Source organism: Ovis canadensis, chromosome 15 (genome assembly GCF_042477335.2).
Source record: "Ovis canadensis isolate MfBH-ARS-UI-01 breed Bighorn chromosome 15, ARS-UI_OviCan_v2, whole genome shotgun sequence".
NCBI lineage: Eukaryota > Metazoa > Chordata > Mammalia > Artiodactyla > Bovidae > Ovis > Ovis canadensis.
Window position 1 is genome coordinate 80,592,097 of NC_091259.1, and position 19,337 is coordinate 80,611,433.

General features: G+C 40.6%; 1 protein-coding gene and 1 long non-coding RNA gene across 5 annotated transcripts in view; one reads left to right on the forward strand and one right to left on the reverse strand.

Moving 5' to 3' along the window:
* Positions 1-19,337, forward strand: part of TTC17 (tetratricopeptide repeat domain 17) — a 125,598-nt gene that overhangs the window by 90,070 nt on the left and 16,191 nt on the right. For all 4 annotated transcript variants that reach the window (XR_011249252.1, XR_011249253.1, XM_069553943.1 and 1 more), the window contains 3 exons: positions 1,457-1,577; positions 3,671-3,830; positions 4,763-4,846. Coding sequence is in view for 2 of the 4 variants with exons in the window: in XM_069553943.1 (XP_069410044.1) it covers positions 1,457-1,577; positions 3,671-3,830; positions 4,763-4,846 (365 nt within the window). In the remaining 2 variants the exon portion in view is untranslated. The remainder of the gene's footprint in view (positions 1-1,456; positions 1,578-3,670; positions 3,831-4,762; positions 4,847-19,337) is intronic.
* The window catches only part of LOC138420633 (uncharacterized), a 70,620-nt gene continuing 59,404 nt past the window's right edge, over positions 8,122-19,337 (reverse strand). The window contains exons 5-8 of the long non-coding RNA XR_011249254.1: positions 17,839-17,989; positions 17,446-17,641; positions 12,073-12,145; positions 8,122-10,052 (exon numbers count right to left, since the gene is read on the reverse strand). This is a non-coding gene — a long non-coding RNA (uncharacterized lncRNA). The remainder of the gene's footprint in view (positions 10,053-12,072; positions 12,146-17,445; positions 17,642-17,838; positions 17,990-19,337) is intronic.

The following is a 19,337-nucleotide window of genomic DNA, read 5'->3' on the forward strand; positions in this document are numbered from 1 at the left end:
GTATCCCTAGTGTTTCAATACAGTTCCCAGCCCCATATAATAGCTGCTCAATAAATATGGCATCACTGACTCAATGGACATGAGTTTGAGCAAGCTCCGGGAGATGGTGAAGGACCGGGAACCTGGCGTGCTGCAGTCCATGGGGCTGCAGAGAGTCGAACATGACTGAGCAACAAAATATTTTCCAAGCGAATTTCTTAAACAGAAAGGAAAAATAAGTTGTATTGTGAAAGTTATGGTTTAATTCTCTTGTTATTTATTTAAACAGGGTTCATTTGAAACTCTTCCTAACTTTTTTTTTCTCTTTTATTAAAATCTAAATCTAAAGCCCTGCCTCTATCTTAAACGTTTTCTATTGTTGGTAAATTCCTACAGTATAGAAAGAGCTATACATTACCAAAGTTCTCCTTCCTATCCATTCCATTGGAATTTCTTCAGAAGAATCCTTCCCAGATAAGACTTAGATCTGCTCTTTTCTTGGGGGTTTATCTAAGTAAAGAGCCTACACCCAAAAGGTACCTTTGAAGGTACCTCTCCCTCTTTCATGGCATCTGTGTACCAGTGATCAGGAAACAGAGCCTTAAAGGCCCAAGAAAGCTTTAAATAGCATGACTGGTAGCGTGCATGTTATAGTCAAAGAGACCTGGATCTGAATCGCGGTGCTGCCCCCTAGTAGCCGGGTGACCCTGGGCAGGTCGCTTGATTTCCCTTGAGCCTCCATTTTCTCATTCGAGAAACAGGGATTAAAACCTGCCTCCTGAGGTTACAGATGAAAAGCATTTAGCACAGGACCTGAACACACAACACAGTAAGTGCACTGGAAATAAGTGATCACCTTTCGCTGTCATCATTATTTTGTATCGCACTGCCCTTCTTCACAACAGCTTCTCTGCCAGGAGTGGCTTTGCCCTCCCAAGGAACACTTGACGGTCTCTGGAGACACTTTTGGTTGTCACACCTCAGGGAAGGTCCTGCTGACGTCTGTTGTGTAGAGGCTGGGGACACTGTGAGACATCCTCCAGGGCCCAGGGCAACGCTCACAGTGTCAGTAGTGCCAGGTTAAGAAGCCTGCATTAGACGCGTCAGCTTCTCCTGACCTAGAGCTGTCTTTATAGAATCAAAATGTAGAAAGGTGAAAATTAAGTTTGGTAAAATGTTAACACTGAAGAGTATTTTAACCCTCATCTCAGTCTTAAATCCAGTGAAGGACTCATTCACTTTTACTTCGTCATCTTATCTTTGAAAACAAGGCTTTCCTCAATGATGACCGTTACTCCCATCGCTGTGAATGACAAAGACTTTTGTCAGTTCTGTAAGTGGTAGAAATTCTAGACTAGAAGGATGACTGGCACCTCCGATACACCAGTCTGAATGAAGTAACCACCAGGGCATAAGACACTATATGTGTCTTTGGGTCTTTGCCATTGTGTTGACAGATGATGTACTTTCCTTCTAGGAAAAAAGCGTGACTACCAGAGTCTGGGGTGGCCCAGCCCGGACGAGTGCCTCAAGCTCCGCTGGGTAGAGCTGACAGCCATCGTGAGTACCTGGCTTGCAGTTTCTTCAAAAAACATTGAGTGAGTATCTTAAAGCTCTCCCTCTTTCACGGCATCTGTGTACCAGTGATCCCACTGGGCCCTGGCTGACTTTAGGGATGCCCTTCTTTGTCAGCAGCTGCCATAGAGTCATCCTTCCTGGGGTTGGTGGTTCCGAGGATGCCTGGGATGGACTCAGCTCATGGTCCCAACATGGTCTGGGTGCCCTCCTCTCTGTGCCTGCTCCCCTGCCTTCTATCGATCCAGTCACAGAGGACTTAGTTTAAATTAAAGACTGGCGCTCTCCATTAAAGCATGAAACCTCACTGGCATCATGTGCTTGAAAAGGGAGTCAGAGCAAATCCACATCTGTGAGCACCTCCCAGGACACAAGCAGGCCAGGTGCCTCTCTGATAACTGCTTTTCTTCCTGGATGCTCATTCTCTTTCGTTGGCCCCCACTTTTTTTTTTTTTTTTTTTTACCTTTTAAGCATTGCAATTCCCTAAGATTTACCACTAAACCTTATTTTAAAATCATTCCTAGTCAGAGTCCAAAACTTCTGTCACTGATATGTTGATAACTCCCAAATCTGAATCTCCAGACTAGACCTTTCTTCAAATCCCTTAAGTTGTCTCTCCAGTTGGCCTCTCTGCCTAGCTCTCTCTCCAGCACTTCAAGCTCAGGAAAACTAAACTCACCCTTTTCTTGTCCATTCTCCTTTCCCCCAAAAAATCTTTGTTCTGTTTGTTTTCTATTTCTTGCTCTTAGTAAATAGCTCCCAGAAGTGCTTAGGCCAGAAACCCAGGAGTTACCCTTACCCCGCCAATCCAGTCTGTTACCAGTTCTTGTCATTTTTACCCTTTGAGTATTTTTCAAAACTGCTTGCTTTTCTTCATCCCTGTTGCTGCTTTATTCATTCTTGTATCTCCTCAATCCATTCTCTCCATAGTACTCAGAATTGTTCCTCAGATAGAAGTCAAATAATTCTTAAACTGCTCTAACAACTTGTAAATACTGCTGTTTACAGTGGCCCACAGAGCCCTTCATGACTGCTCCCCACGTGTCTTTCCATCTTCAGCTCTGCCCTCCCTCCTGCCAGGCCTTCACACGTGTGCTGCCTTTGCCTGTGGTGGTCTTCTCAGCATCTTCTCCCTCCCTACTCAATTCATTTTCCTCCTTCTGGTCTTCACATCTTTCCTCCTCAGGAAATCCTTCACAAACTACCTCCCTCCTCCATCAGCACAGAGGAAATGTACACCCCCTCTAGGAAACTGACACTACTGTGTTTTTATCTTTTATAACTCATCCCATCTGTAATAACTATCACAAGACAGTGAGCATCATGACAGTGGGGACTGGGTATGTTTTGTTAATTATTATAACTCTGATATCTGACATGTGATAGACTGAATAAATAATGAATGAATGTTTTCATATTAATATATGGTCAACTTCTTTAAGTAGCTAGAAGCAAAATTTGCCAGTGTCAAATTGCCACATCAGTATATATGGTAGAGTAAAACATTTGGCCAGTATATAGCAGGAAAGTGACCACTTTGGAACCATGAAGGGAAGTGCTTACATCTTATACATGGATACAATGAATAGCTGGATCTGTGTAACATTTACGGTCTAAACTTTAGGGAGCTTTTCCTGTGGGGACAAGTATGCCTCTGTGCATAGAGGGAAAATGAAAGATAGGAACCACTTCTGGTTATTTATTACTATCTGTACCCTGGAAAAGAAATCCTAGAAGAAAACCTACCTGGTTTAAAACCTCCCCAGTGAGAAAAAGTGGCCAGCAGCAGTGAGGAGATCAGACACCTTGATGGGTAGAAAGGAGGCAGCTTGAGAAAAGACTGAGCTCAGGACTCAGATCCCAACGCTGCTGCTCTGACCGAGGGCACAACCTCTACTCACACAGTCAGCAAACAGTCAGTACCAGGCACTGGAGTCCTTGTACCTATAAAGTGAGAGGCCAGACTAAATAGCTCCAGAAATCGCTTCCATTTTGAGATTCTGTGGTTCCAGATAGTTCTATTTATATATTGCAGTTATGGTCAGCAAATGAGTAATACTTTGTCCCCACCCACTTAACTTTTCTGTGGCTAAGGTGGTCCTCTCCATTTTTCAGCATCACAGAACACATAGACTTTGCCACTCCAATACAGCAGCCAGCGATGGAACCTGTTTGCAATGGCAATCTCCCGACGAGCATGCACACCCTGGACCACTTGCAGGGGGTGTCCAACCGAGCCAGCCTACACTACACGGGTGAGAGCCAGTTAACAGAGGTGAGTGCTCTGTTCAGCCAGAGCTATATTCAGCCAGTCTGTAGTTTTTGCCATACAGTTATGATGCAGCTGATAGCGAAAGCGCCAGTGGCCAGGCCAGGTTTTTTTGCCTTTTTCAGATGGCTGTTGTCTAGATGGCTTTAGGAAAAGCCTGATTTCTTTCAGGCCCTGTGACTGAATGTATGCTTTTTTTATGACCAGAAAATTATAATTCTGATTCATTACTCCAGATGGGTAGCATTCTGCTTGTCACTGGACGGAGGCTCTTTGTGAGAAATACTTGGGACAGTTAATTCTCCTGTTGACATTCTTAAGAAGGGAGGGAAGGAGGGCAGACCCAGCATATATCTAGCAAAGAGTGTACATAGAGGAATAATCAGAAAACATGCCACAAATATCCAGCAGTAGAGGATATGTTAAATAAGTTTTGGTGTAGATATAAGCTATTATACAATAAGAGCCATTAAGAAAGATACATGAGAAATATAGTTATTGACTTGAAATTTTTTGACTATATTGTGTGAAAATGTAGGTGATAGTTTACAGTGTGATCCCATAGTACACAATCTGGGAAAGTAATGATACATGTGTACATAGAAAAGTATCTGAAAGATACATAAGCGATCCTAACAGTGGCTGTGTCTGGGTGATACAATTACAAGCGCTTTTTGTTTTCTTTATGTACTCTACTTTTTGTAATGCTATAACGAATGTGTTTTACTGCCTATAACCTTTGTTAAGCGAGAGAGGGCTGAGGGAATGGTAATGGCCTTCAGTGTGTCTTCCACAAAATGCCTTAGCAACAGGACCACAGCAGGCGCCCCCAGATACAGTCTGCACCCACGGCACAATGCCCAGCTCGGTGTCAGCAGCGTCATCAGACCTCGCCTCATTGTCATTCCTCTAATCTGTCATCTCCCTCCCTGAACCAGGTATTGCAGAATCTTGGCAAAGATCAATATCCGCAACAGTCACTTGAACAAATTGGCACCAGAATTGCCAAAGTTTTGGAAAAGGTAAGTCACTCTGTAGGAAAGCTATAAACTGTTACGCACTTTCTAACTTTTCCAGATTATTTGCCATTAAGTGGCCCTAACCTCTTTGGTTAGTTTTTTAGCACTTGGTAACTAAAAGGATGATGTGAAATAACCCCACACAGAATATTTTAATCATTTTTCTGTGACTTTTTCCATTACATGGTTACTATTCTTTTTTGCTGCTTTGTTTACTTTCTGTGCTTAAATTTATGTGGTCAGTTTTCTCGTTTTTAGTCTACCATGGATAGATTCAGGTGATGCTACTAAGAACTTTGGAATCCAGGTATGAGAAATAAGTCAAAGTTTCATCTTCTGGTGAATAAAGAATATTTGGTAGTTTGGATCATGGGTAGGAACCATATCTTGAAATATCTTTTTTCTGAAGTCATGAAACAGGATATTTGCAAAACTTTGTTTTCTTACTTTATGGTTAAGAATCTGTCCACTTATATGATATTGAAGAGGTGATATAACAGTGATTAAAAGAGTGTACTCAGCTTCCAGTATGACTGTGGCAGTGTGGTAGGGAAGGGTAATCACGTCAGTTTAAAGGAGAGGAAATGCACACAGCCATCACTGTTGCATGGCAGTTCTGAAATTCACATGGCCAGTTGTCACCAGTTCCCCCAATTCCAGGGTAGGAAATAGTCCTTGATTAGGGCCTGTTTTGGTTCCCTGGGGTTAGCTTCCTGTTCTGTTTCTCAGCTCTTCTCTCGAGGCTGCCTTTCCTTTTCCTTAGAAGTGTCCTGTATTTGCAGCTAAAGCGCTTCCTCAGCCTGCTGCCTGGGTATCCTTGGCACAACTTTGTAAAACTTTGTGGACTTTCAGATTACAAGCCATTCCAAGAGGCAAAAGCCACACCCACAGATCTCTTCAAGAAGGCCCCGTCTGCTTCAAACATGAGTCCAGGACAATACCTTTAAGATTCTTAAATGCCTTTTGTCTGACAGCCCACGAGACTTAACTTAAGACGCAGATCTTTCTGAGGTGGAGTAACAGAGGGTCTTACTGCTGTGTTTTTGATGTGATCTTGATCCTGAGGCCGTAGTTTTACTGGTAGCATCTGGATTTGATTTTTTTTTTTTTTTTTTTTGTCAAAACCTTGTGCTGACTGGAGAAGCTGGTAATTGAGATGAGGAAGTTTCATTTTCTAACCTTGCAAGTCCCAGTTTGGAAGCATTTTCTCTAAATTCTGCTTGGAAACTGTGCAGTTCCTTGTTTAGTTCTCCTCTTTTAATGCTTTATTATGGGTGACATTTAAAAAACCATTTGTCACTTTCAGCATTCTTCCTCAAAGCCTCCCTAGCCAGATCCACAACATCTTTAGGTATTTTCCTATATTCCAGATAGAGCCTCCCTGTTTGTTTTGCCAATAGGTGATGATGCCTCTCCTCCAGCCTCTAGGAGCAGTTTCCTCAGTGCTCTTCCAGCCTGCATTAATGGTCTTGTTGCTGTTCCTTCAGCAATATCCTCAACCCATTCCCCAGAGTACTGTCAGCATGGCTCTAAGTTTCTATTATGGCAGCAGTCTGTTCTTGATACCAGATATTGTTTTTAGTTATCTTTTTTGCTTAATAAATTAGGCCAGAATTGAGTGGCTTAAAACAAAACTATTATTTGCTCAAGACCCTGCAACCTGAGCTGGATTTCCTTCTGATCTGACTTGGAATCATCCATGCAACCACAAACATATGGAGTCTCAATTGGGGCTGACCACCAAAGAAATCTGGAGTGGTTGCAATAGATGAGACACAGCTGTATATTGTCTCTCTCCAAGCAGACTCTCCAGCAGAGAAGCTGGACCTTTTTACCTGGTGTCTCAGGGCTCCAAGAGACTGAGAGCAAAAGCATCCAGGCCTTTCAGAACCCATGCAGAGAGCTGGAACAGCAGCGCCTTTACGAGTTCCATCCGTCAAAGCAAGTCCCAGGGCAAGGGAGATATCCTTCACCTGCTGGTAGTGCAAAGACTACGGTCCATCTTTAATGGTGGATCTTTAATCCACCACAGTGCCTTTCAAAAGGAGCAACAGTAAAACCGGCAGCGTCTCAGTGGAAATGATAAAAACTAGCAGCCAATGCAATGACATCTTTAAGGTACTAAAAAAGAAAACTGCAAACCTAGAATTCTTTTCCAGCAAAAATATTCTTTAGAAATTAAAATGAAATAGATAGGTGTTCAATAAAAATTCAGAGACCTTGGCACCAGTAGGCTTGCACTGAAATAAAAATTAAAGGGAGTTCTTCAGAAAAATGATCCCAGACAGAAATATGGGCATGCCAGAGGGAAAGGACACTGGAAAGAAAATATAAATGAATACTAATTGTACAAAATGATAACTGCACTGCCCTGAGGAGCTTCACCTTTATATATAACCAAAATTCGTGGTAACAGTAACATAAACGATGGCAGAGAAATAAATGGAGTCTAAAAGTTCTAATTGGTATCGGCCAAGTCATAAAAGAAAGTTTGCATTGGACTGTAATAAAAATGTGTGTTTTAAGTTCCAGGCTAACTACTAAAAATGGTTTTAAAATGTAATTCAGTGGAAGGAGAATGAAATAATGTAAAACATTTGATTAATCCAAAGAAAATTAAGAAAGGTAAAAAGTACATAAAAATAGACCACAGATAGTAAAATAGTAGATAAGTATATCATTAGTTAGCTTCAGAAAAGATTTATCATTAAAGCATTTTGTATGGAATGGATTTTTTTTAAATCCAACTATATGCTGCTTATAAGAGAAATTCTTCAAATATTAGGACACAGAAAGGCTGAAAATACAAAGATGAAAAATACATCATACAGTAAAAAAGGACAGCAGATACAGCTATACTCATTTTTTTTTTTAAAGTTTGAAGCAAGAAACAGAGGGGCTAAAATGAAAAAATTGATAATTTGAGATGATATGGAGCAACCAGAACTCTGATACATTGCTAGTGAGAATATAAAATAGTACAGCTATTTGGAAGACAGTCTGATAGCTTATTAAAAAGCTAAGCATATATGATCCAGTATTTTACTGCCTGGTACTTAATAAAAAGTGAAAGTGTCAGTCAGTCATGTCTGACTCTTTGCAAGTCCATGCTCCTCTGATTCTCCAGGCAGGAGTACTGGAGGGAGTAGCCATTCCATTCTCCAGGGGATCTTCCTTACCCAGAGATTGAACCTGGGTCTCCTCCACTGCAGGCGTATTCTTTACTGTCTGAGCCACCAGAGAAACCCCATGAAAACTATGTCCACAAAATACTTGTTAAAAAATGTTCACAGCAGATTTATTTATAACAGCCAAAAACCTGGAAACAGATACCCATCAATAAGAGAATAGATAATCAGTATTATATTTATACAGTGGATACTATTCGACAAGAAAGATCCTATATCCATACTGGTGAATCTCAGAAATACTGTGCTATTAAGTCACTGGACACAAAAAAATGTATAGTGTATGATTCCCAACTATACGAAATCAGGCAAAATTAACCTCTGGTGGTAGAAATCAGAAGAGTGAATTGCTTTGTCAGGGGAAGGGGTTGATTGGGAAGCAGCTTGAAAGAACATTCTGGAGTGTTTAATGTTTTCTGTGTCTTTAAGTAATAGTCAAAACTGAATGTTATACCTAAGGTCTGAGCATTTCCATTTATATTATACCTTGATTTTTTTATGAAGTTTAGATAAAGGTTTTAGACCACCAGAAACTGAAAGATACATGTTATCAGCAGACTGGCATTAAAAGTCCTTAAGGGATTTCTTTCAGACAGAAGGAAAACTATTCCAGTTAGAAACTCAGAAAAAAGCAAAGAAAACAACAGCAAGAGTAAATATTAAGGTATATGTAAATAAGTATGTTGATACAAAATAATAACAGTACTGTCTTCTGAGGTTACAGTTCATAGCAACAGCAATACGAAAGGCAGAAAGGAATTACACTGACCACTGTAGATGGTCTCAGATCCAGTTAGACATTTCATACTCAGGTAATTGGCCTCACTTGGCGTGGGCTTCACTTGAAGATCAGAGGCCAGGACACCACAGCAGCAGCAGGCTCGTACCTCCAGAATAGGCACTCATTAGGCCAGGGCCATTCTCTGCCCACCCTTCTTTCCTGCCAAGTGACTGTTCAGGTACGAGGGAACAAGTCAAATGGTTAAGTGAGGACTACCCTGACTTAAATGCTCTAGGTTCCATATGAGAACCAGTATCTTTTGTAATAGCCCCACATGCACAGAGCAGTAGAAAGGGACACAGTTAGCCACAAGAACCATGGTACCTAGAGGCTCCCAGCGGTGGCTTTCTACCAGGTGCTTAGAGTTTTTCCCAGTCTTTTTCTTTTTTCTAATGGAGAAGTATCTATAGGCTATACATTTTACCAATTACACTGAATTACAACTTTATTTTAAAACTTTATAAAATTCTCGCAGTAGACTTGCGGTGAAACATGTCACAAGTGGTTAAGATAATTCACAATTCTCGGTCACGACTTCATTTGAGAGTTTTCTCACCATCCTAAACACTGAGGGCAACAGTATGGTTAGAAGTAAAACAATAACTTTCAGTGTTGCTAGAGAGACACACATTTGGTAGACAGTTCTTTCAGTGGGATTGATCTTACAGGTCCAGATGGTTGGGTCAGCTGCCTACCGTTGCTGTTGTCTCCTCCTCCTAGTGTGGGTCTGCATTTGGGGTCAGCAGTCCTTACTCTAGACCAGTTCAGAGCAGAGACTTTCCTTAAGTGAGAAACATGAATTCAAGAGACAAGTGCTTTCGTTTCCCTGTGCATGAGCTAGTTAAGAGCACCTGGTGATGGTCCTTTTATCTGGGATAGATAGTCCTTTAAATGATGCCTTTTCCAGTATGCATAATCTGGCTGAAGGGCGTGGGCCGTTTGATCTTCATCCAAAGATTAGAGCCCTGGGATAAGCTGATAAGGCTGTTGGGAACGCGCACACATACGCAGGTGCGGTCGCTCAGTCGTGTCCGACCCTTTGTGACCCCGTGGACTGTAACTCACCAGGCTCCTTTGTCCATGGGGCTTCCCAGGCAAGAGTACTGGAGTGGGGTGCCATTTCTGCCTCCAATGTTTTCCAGTCTCACCAGTCCAGTTACAGTTTACCAAGGTCATTTTTACTGTAAGCTGTCTCGTCTGGTGACAGCTAACGTTTCTCCTTTATTAGGTCCTAATAGGGCTAGAAGGTAAATCCAACATGAGATTTCATTATAGGCTCACAGACCAACCATGACCTTATTAACTTTTAAGCACAGTAGATCTTATACTTGAGGATACACCGCAGTCACCTGGAGGACTTGTTAAAACATATTGCTAGGCTTCTATGACTTCACTTACTGATTTAGTAAGTCTAGGGTTGGGCTTGATAATTTACATTTCTCATAAATCCCCAGGTGATTCTGGGTGATGTTGCTGATCAGAGGATCACACTTAGAAAATGGCAGTGATAACAAAGCAAAAGCACCTTTTTCCATTTACCTTTCACAAAAGAACAAGGATCTCCATACCCTCTCTGCTTCAACGTTTAAAATACTTAGTCATTGTCCTTTATTATTTCTCGAAAACCCCATCTGTAGTTGTCTCTTTAGAGAGTTTTTAGTTTGCATTACCATAATTATCAGTAAGTGTCAGCAGATGACATTGGTCAGACTCCATTTTAGGGTTCAATCATTATGCACTTTCAGAGCCCTCAAAAAGCCGCCCAGCTTGCAGCCGAGGTTACTCTCACATGGTGGCCTCTGTCGAGGTCTCGCCTGTGATGCCAGATGCACAGCACGCTGCCGCCATTGCCGTTGCAGCCAGTTTGTTTGCCAGGTTGCCACATCGTCCTCTTTGACCTTGTGGGCTGGTGCAGAGGTAGTCTCCCATTTTTGTCCCCCCAGTTCTTTAGGTGGTGGCTTGTGAGCACTACTTTGTGCTGGTTGGATCCCCAGCCAACCCAGCTTGGGTCAGAGCCACGCTGCTCCACCCCCTTGTCTGATCCAGACCTAGTCACAAACATGCAGCCTTGAGTGCTTGTCTCCTGCCCACCCCTTGTCAGGCATCAGTGCCACCTTTGGCTCAGATGCATCAGCTACGCCACGGGAATATGATTCTTGCCAGTCAGCCCATTTTCCACCAGGCATTTCTTGGAAAGTGGGACGTTTTCTCTTACCATAAGTTTGTCTCCAGCTTTCATCCATTCCTACAAGGGGAAGATTTATCCCCTGTCACAGTAAGCCTTTGCCATCAGACTCTGAGAAGGTTAGTCCCCACTGAGGCTTACCAGCATCTCCCTCCCTGTTCCATTTGTTTCATGGTGCTCTGGCCATTGAACCAAGCATATGAAAGTCTGTTTCACTGATGCTACTACCACTCTGCAATGCACACTGCCTCTGGTTTGAAGCTCAGCTCAACAGATGTTTCATATTTTGCCCAACCCAGTAGAGCTGTTGTCTTGCTTTCACTCTGGAGAATACAGAAGACATAGCAAGCCAGCAGAGCAGCTTTTCATGTATTTCTCCAAGAGTTCCCATAGCTTTCTGACAGCAGTCCTGGGGACTGTTCTCTACTCAGCCCCCCAGCTGACAGCTCAGGGATAAGGGATCAGGACCACATAGGTGAGTGTGGGAACCATCCTAGCCTGGAAGTCTCAAGTTCCATGTAAGAACCAATGCCTCTTGTAACAGTCCTGTGGCCTAGAGTCCAAGAGTTCTAACAAGGGACACGAAATGTCACACAGGGGAAAACTCAGAGCTGGGTCTTTCTACCAGGTCATCACAGTCCACTGGCAGTTTAGAGTCAGGTCATCTTTACCATAAGCAGTGTTGCCTAGTAACATGGGTGACAGTCTACCTTTATAAGTTTCCAGGGGAACACAGCTGAAAACACAAGATTCATTTCCCACAAATACACATGGACAAAATATTAGGCTTTAGCATTACAGGAAAGTCATAAAATTGAAGTAATAATTTATATTTTTAGTCTATAATAAATCAAAGATGCATGTTGTACTTTTAGCTAATTACTAAAAGAACAGTTAAAGAATGTGTAATTAAGGGAAAATGAAATAATAAAAAACATTTGATTAATTCATAAAGGAGGCCACGAAGACAAAGGAATATAAAACAGGTGGGTGAAGTAGAATGCAAATAGTAAGATGATAGCAATAAACCCAGTTTATCAGTGATCACAGTAAATTATATAAAAGGATTACATACCTCAATTAGAATGCTCACATCAGACTAGCTTAAAATGTTGAACCCAATTATATGCTGTTTGCAGATAACACACCTGTAGTAATATTCAAAACAGCTGAAATTAAACGATGGAAAAAAGATAACATCAAATAAATACTAATCAAAAGAAAGCTGTTGTTACTATGCTAATAACAGACAATGTGGAATTTAAGGCAGGAAGCATTACTCTATAGATAAAGACAATTCATACTGATAAAGTGGTCAGTCCACCAGAATATTGAAAATTGTGTATCTGTACAGAACCAGTATCATAGTTTCACATGATATAGACAGACATTAAACATCAACAGATGTAAAGGGAGCAATGAATCCATGATCAAAATAGACTTTAACATACCTCTTAATAGGTGACAGAACTAAGCGGACAAAAAATATGATACAGAACATCTTGCTCATATACATACTTGACATAACTGATATTCATATCATGCCACATTCAACTGTGACAAACGTCTTATTTTAAAAATGCATGTGGAACATTTACCATACTGATCACAAGCTGAATCATAAATTAAGCCTCAGTTAAATATTAAACCACTGAAATAATTCAGAGTTTATTTTCCAACTGTAATGGAATTAACCTAGAGAAAAAGATCAGAAAAAAAATAAAGACAGAAAATTCCCAGTGATTTTGGTGAGATTAGTAGTGTACCTGCCCCTGGTGGCTCAAGATGGTGAAGAATCTGCTGGCAGTGCAGGAAACTCAGGTTCAATCCCTGGGTCAAGAAGGTCCCCCTGGGGAAGGGAATGGCTGCCTGATCCAGTATTCTTGCTTAAAGAACTCCATGGACAGAGGAGCCTGTTGGGCTGCAGTCCATGGGGTCACAAAGAATTGGTCACGACTGAGCAACTAACACTTTCACTTTGTGAATAACTCACAATTTGGTGAAGAAAGCAAAATTAGAAACTTTTTAAATGAATGACAATAAAGATCTTGTATATCAAAACTTGTGGGATGCAGCTAAAGCAATGCTTGAGGCAAGTTTGTAGCCCTATAAACTAATGGATATATTAACTTAAAAAAAAAAAAACAGGCTGAAATTAGTGATCTATGCTTCTATCCCAAAAAGCTAGAAAAAGAACAAAATTATACTGAGATATTTCTTGCCTCTATGTTTGGCAAAAATTCAGAAGTTTGTTAGGATACCCTTGGTGTGACCTAGGGAAAACTGGCACTGCCATACACTGTTGGGAGAAATGCAAAATAATTCCTCTCTGAGAGGAATTAGATGCCTAGCAGATTATCTATCTAGCAAGATTATACGTTCATTTACCCATTCATCCAGCAATCCTACTTTTAGGAATATTTCCTAAAAATACAATGGCAAAAAATTTATCTGACAAAAATACCTATGAGTAAGACTGTTGATTGTAACCTGACTTGTATTAGTCAGCAAAAAACAATCCAAATGCCCAGTAGTAGGGGGTTGATTGAATAAACAGTTCACTGTGGTTGTTCATTGTGTGTGAAATCCACACAGTGGAGGCTTCTGCAGCTGTCAAAATGAATGAGGACAATCTCTATAAACTTATATGAAATAATCTCCAGAATACAGCAAGTGAAAAAAAGAACAATAGAAAAAAATTATACCTCAGATTACTACTTATATCTTTTTAAAATAGCAAGTTGTAGGGAAGGAGAATATTTATAGAAAGAAACATATTTTTAAATGAAAAGACTAACTTTGAAAAAAATTTTTAAATGCTGTCCATGGAAGGAAGATAGAAATAGGGTAGAAAAGACAGGAAATAAAGCTAGCTTTCCTTGAATCTACGTTTTTTTTACTTTGAAGCCAAATATTTTGCATAATTACAAAAAATTTTTAAATAAGGTAATTTCCTAATTAAAAGTAAAATTGAGCCTAACTATGCATTCCATTGGTAGTATAACCACATCAAGAGGAACTATTCCAAGTGACTTTAAAACACAGTTATTTGGCTGTACATTCCTAATGAAATTTATCCTAAGAACAAGGGAAAACCTTATACTGTTTTCAGTAGTACTGTTGCTAATAATATTAATGTTATTCCTTTGGGATTATAGGTGCATGTACTGCAAAGTAAACGAGTAGTTTTGTTGGTGATTTGGAAACTGGAATTTTGAATATGGGTGAAAGAACATAGAAATGTGAGAACAATGACGTAAACATCTTTAATCTTAAACTGAAAGTATTAGTAAGAATTCCTGATATATTTAATTGACGTATTTACACATATGCTGGCTTTATTTTGCTGTAGTAGAGTCACTAGCCCAGTATTAGTAAGCACCCTCAGTACCCAGATTGTGGTCTTTAGATACTTTTCCACTTTAAAACAAAGTCTATAATAAAAGACAAAGAAGGGCATTGTGTAATGATAAAGGGATCAATACAAGAAGAGGATATAACATTCATAAACATAAATGCACCCAATACAGGAGCACTTAAATATATAAAGCAAATATTAAAAGACCTAAAGACTGACAGTAATACAATAATAATGGGGGACTTTAATACCCCACTTATATCAATGGACAAATTAATCACCCAGACAGAAAATCCATAAGGAAACAGTGGCCTTAAATGACATTAGACTACTTGGCTTTAATAGATATCTATAGGACATTCCAGGCTTCCCTGGTGGCTTAGATGGTAAAGAAACTGCCAGAATTGCAGGAGACCCAGGTTCAATCCCTGGATCGAGAAAATCCTCTGGAGAAGGAAATGGCTACCCACTCCAGTATTCTTGCCTGGAGAATTCCATGGACAGGGAGGCCTGATGGTCTCTGGTCTATAGGGTTGCAAGAGTTGGACACAACTGAGCAACTAACACACACACACACACACACACACTCCATCCCCAAACAGCAACTAACACACACACACACACACACACACACACACACTCCATCCCCAAACAGCAGAATACACATTGTTTTCAAGTGCACATGGACCATTCTCCTGAATGGATCACATGCTAGGACACAAAACTAGTCCCAGTAAATTTAGGAGCATAGAAGTTATATCAAGCATCTTATCTGACCACAACAATATGAAAACTAGAGATCAGTTACAAAAGAAAAATGGGAAAAACAGAAATACATGGAGACTAAACATGATACTTAAAAACCAGCAGGTCAATGAAGAAATCAAAGAGGAGATCAGAAAATACCTTGAGACAAATGAAAATAAACAACTTTCCAAAGTCTGTGGGACACAGCAGTAACAGTCACAAGAGGGAATTTTGTAGCAATGCAGGCATACCTCAAGAAACAAAATCTTAAACGTAACCACCTACCATCTAAAGGAATTAGAAAAAGAAACAGGGCTTCCCTGGTGGCTCAGTGGTAAAGAATCTGCCAGCAATGCAGGAGACACAGGTTCTACCCCTGGGTCAGGAAGATCCCCTGGAGAAGGATATGGCAACCTACTCCAGCATTCTTGCCTGGGAAAGAAAAAGATAAACCCAGTTGAGCTATTTCAAATCCCAAAAGATGATGCTGTGAAAGTGCTGCACTCAGTATGCCAGCACATTTGGAAAACTCAGCAGTGGCCACAGGACTGGAAAAGGTCAGTTTTCATTCCAGTCCCAAAGAAAGGCAATGCCAAAGAATGCTCAAACTGCTGCACAATTGCACTCATCTCACATGCTAGTAAAGTAATGCTCAAAATTCTCCAAACCAGGCTTCAGCAATATGTGAACCGTGAACTTCCAGATGTTCAAGCTGGTTTTAGAAAAAGCAGAGGAACCAGAGATCAAATTGCCAGCATGCACTGGATCATCGAAAAAGCAAGAGAGTTCCAGAAAAACATCTATTTCTGCTTTATTGACTCTGCCAAAGCCTTGGACTGTGTGGATCACAATAAACTGGAAAATTCTGAAAGAGATGGGAATACCAGACCACCTGACCTGCCTCTTGAGAAACCTCTATGCAGGTCAGGAAGCAACAGTTCGAACTGGACATGGAACAACAGACTGGTTCCAAATAGGAAAAGGAGTACATCAAGGCTGTATATTGTCACCTTGCTTATTTAATTTATATGCAGAGTAGATCATGAGAAACGCTGGGCTGGAAGAAACACAAGCTGGAATCAAGATTGCCAGGAGAAATATCAATAACCTCAGATATGCAGATGACACCACCCTTATGGCAGAAAGTGAAGAGGAACTCAAAAGCCTCTTGATGAAAGTAAAAGAGGAGAGTGGAAAAGTTGACTTAAAGCTCAACATTCAGAAAACTAAGATCATGGCATCTGGTCCCATCACTTCATGGGAAGTAGATGGGGAAACAATGGAAACAGTGTTGGACTTTATTTGGGGGGGCTCCAAAATCACTGCAGATGGTGATTGCAGCCATGAAATTCAAAGATGCTTACTCCTTGGAAGGAAAATTATGACCAACCTAGATAGCATATTGAAAAGCAGAGACATTACTTTGCCAACAAAGGTCCATCTAGTCAAGGCTGTGGTTTTTCCAGTGGTCACGTATGGATGTGAGAGTTGGACTGTAAAGAAAGCTGAGTGCCGAAGAATTGATGCTTTTGAACTGTGGTGTTAGAGAAAACTCTTGGACTGCAAGGAGATCCAACCAGTCCATCCTAAAGAAGATCAGTCCTGGGTATTCATTGGAAGGACTGATGCTGAAGCTGAAACTCCAGTACTTTGGCCACCTCATGAGAAGAGTTGACTCATTGGAAAAGACCCTGATGCTGGGAGGGATTGAGGGGGCAGGAGGAAAAGGGGACGACAGAAGATGAGATGGCTGGATGGCATCACTGACTTGATGGACGTGAATCTGAGTGAACTCTGGGAATTGGTGATGGACAGGGAGGCCTGGCGTGCTGCGATTCATGGGGTCGCAAAGAGTCAGACACGACTGAGTGACTGAACTGAACTGAACTGAATAAGTTAGGAAATAATAAAATAGGAGAAGTAGAGACCAAGCAAAACAATAGAAAAGGTCAGAGAAACCAAGAACTGTTTTTTTTGTAAAGATAAAAGTAATAAGACTTTATCCAGGCTCATCAAGGATAAAAGAGAAAGGATCCAAATGACAGAAATTAAAACATATCACAGATATACAGTCATAAGAGAATACTATGGAAAAAAAAAATAGAGAATACTACGAACAGTTATATGCCAAGAAACTGGATAACCTAGAAGAAGAAATGAATAAATTTCTAGAAACATACAGTCTTCCACGACTCAATCAGGAAGAAACAGATAATCTGAACAGATCAACTACTAGTATTAAAACTGAATCCGTAATCAAGAAACTACAAAAAACAAAAGTCTAGGACTAGATAGCTTCACAGGGCAAGTCTATCAAACATACAAAGAAAAGTTAATACTTACCCCTTTCAAAGTATTCCAAAAAAATGAAGAGACGGCAGTGCTCCCAAATGCATTCCACGAGACAACCATTACCTTGTGTACGTGAGTATGACCATGAGTTGCTGATAAATGTTGAATCTAGGTGGTGAGCACATGGAGTTCATTATACTGTTTCCTTTTTTTGTATATGCATTTGAAATTTTTCATTCTAAAACACCTAAAAGGTGTAGTCACAACGGTGAGCAAAGAAATGGCATATCAAAAAATGAGTAGGCAAATTTTTAAAAATTACATACATCTTAAGCTAAAAATACATTTGTGTGACTAATTAAGTCAAGTGCCCAGTGGATGAGTTAGATAGATTTAGCCACAATTGAGTAATCAGTGAATTGCAAACTTTATGTAAAAAATTACCTGGAGTGTTATAAAGATAAGGAAATAAGCAAATCCACAGATTCAGGAAGCACCAGGTGTCCCAAACTGGGTAAATAGAAATAAATCCACGCCAAGATGCATTATGGCAAAGACAAAAGATATCTTCAGAGTGTCTGTTTCAGTCAGGATCCTGTCAGGAAAACAGAAACATCATTACGTATTTCAAAAAACAAATTTAATTTAGAGAACTGATTACAGGCAGACCTAGTTTTATTGCACTTCGCTTTATTGTGCTTGGCAGATGCTGCATTTTTTGCAGATTGAAGGTTTGTGGAAACCCTGTCTTGAGCAAATCTGTTGGTGCGGTTTTCACTTTCTCTGTGTCACATTTTGGTAATTCTCACAATACTTTGAACTTTTTCGTTACGACTTCTGTTACGGTGATCCCTGACCAGTGATCTTTGATGTTACTGTTCCCACTCACTGAAGGTTCAGCTGATTGTCACCATTTTTTAGCAAGGAGGTATTTTTAATGAAGATATGTACATAGTTTTGTTTTTTCTTTTTTTAGGGCTTCCTGGGTAGCTCAAACAGTTAAGAATCTGCCTGCAGTGCAGGAGACCTGGGTTCAGTCCCTGGGTCAGGAAGATCCCCTGGAGAAGGGCATGGCAACCCACTCCAGTATTCTTGCCTGGAGAATTCCATGGACAGAGGAGCTTGGTGGGCTCTAGTCCATGGGGTCACAAACGACTGAACGACTAACAAAACAGCACATATTTTTTTAGACACAGTGCTACTGCACACATAATAGACTATAGTATTAAATGTAAACATAACTTCTATATGTACTAGGAAACCAAAAAGTTTGTGTGACTCGCTTTTTTGCAGTATTCCCTTTATTGTGGAGGTCTGTAACCAAGCAGGATCTCTGAGACATGACTGTACATTGTGGTGGAGGGCTGAAAAAGAGAAAAGGAAACACTTAAGTAAGTCAGAGATATGCAGTGTAGGGAGTGGGAAGGCAAACCCTTGGGGTTTCTGAAATCTAGAGTTCACAGGTAAGAACTCTGGGTGAACTAGAGTTCCTGCTTCAGAGGAGAGAGCACAGGCTGGCCACTGGGTCTGGAAGTGTTGCCAGAATGAGCAACTGGAATAGCATACCAACTGAGGGAAAAAATCCCACTCCTTCCCACCTTCCAATGCCTAGCACACATTTGCAGAACTCAACAAGAAGCCCGCTAGCAAAGGAGAAATGTGGTTTGTAGTGTTCAGCCACAACTTCACAAAGCAGATTGTACAATTTTGGATTTGCATCTGAGAGGAACTAGCTTAAGAAATATAACAGCAGCCATTCATTCAACAAATATGTAGCAAAGGCCTGCTTTGTGCGAAATACTTCTCAAGGGCTTGGTGTATAGCAGTGAAGAAAAATTAAGACAAAGATCTCTGCCCTCATGGAGACAGAAAGGACAGATTTCCTATAGAGGAATTTGATTGAATGTTTCTCATAGCAACTGTCTAATCCAGATGACAGTTTT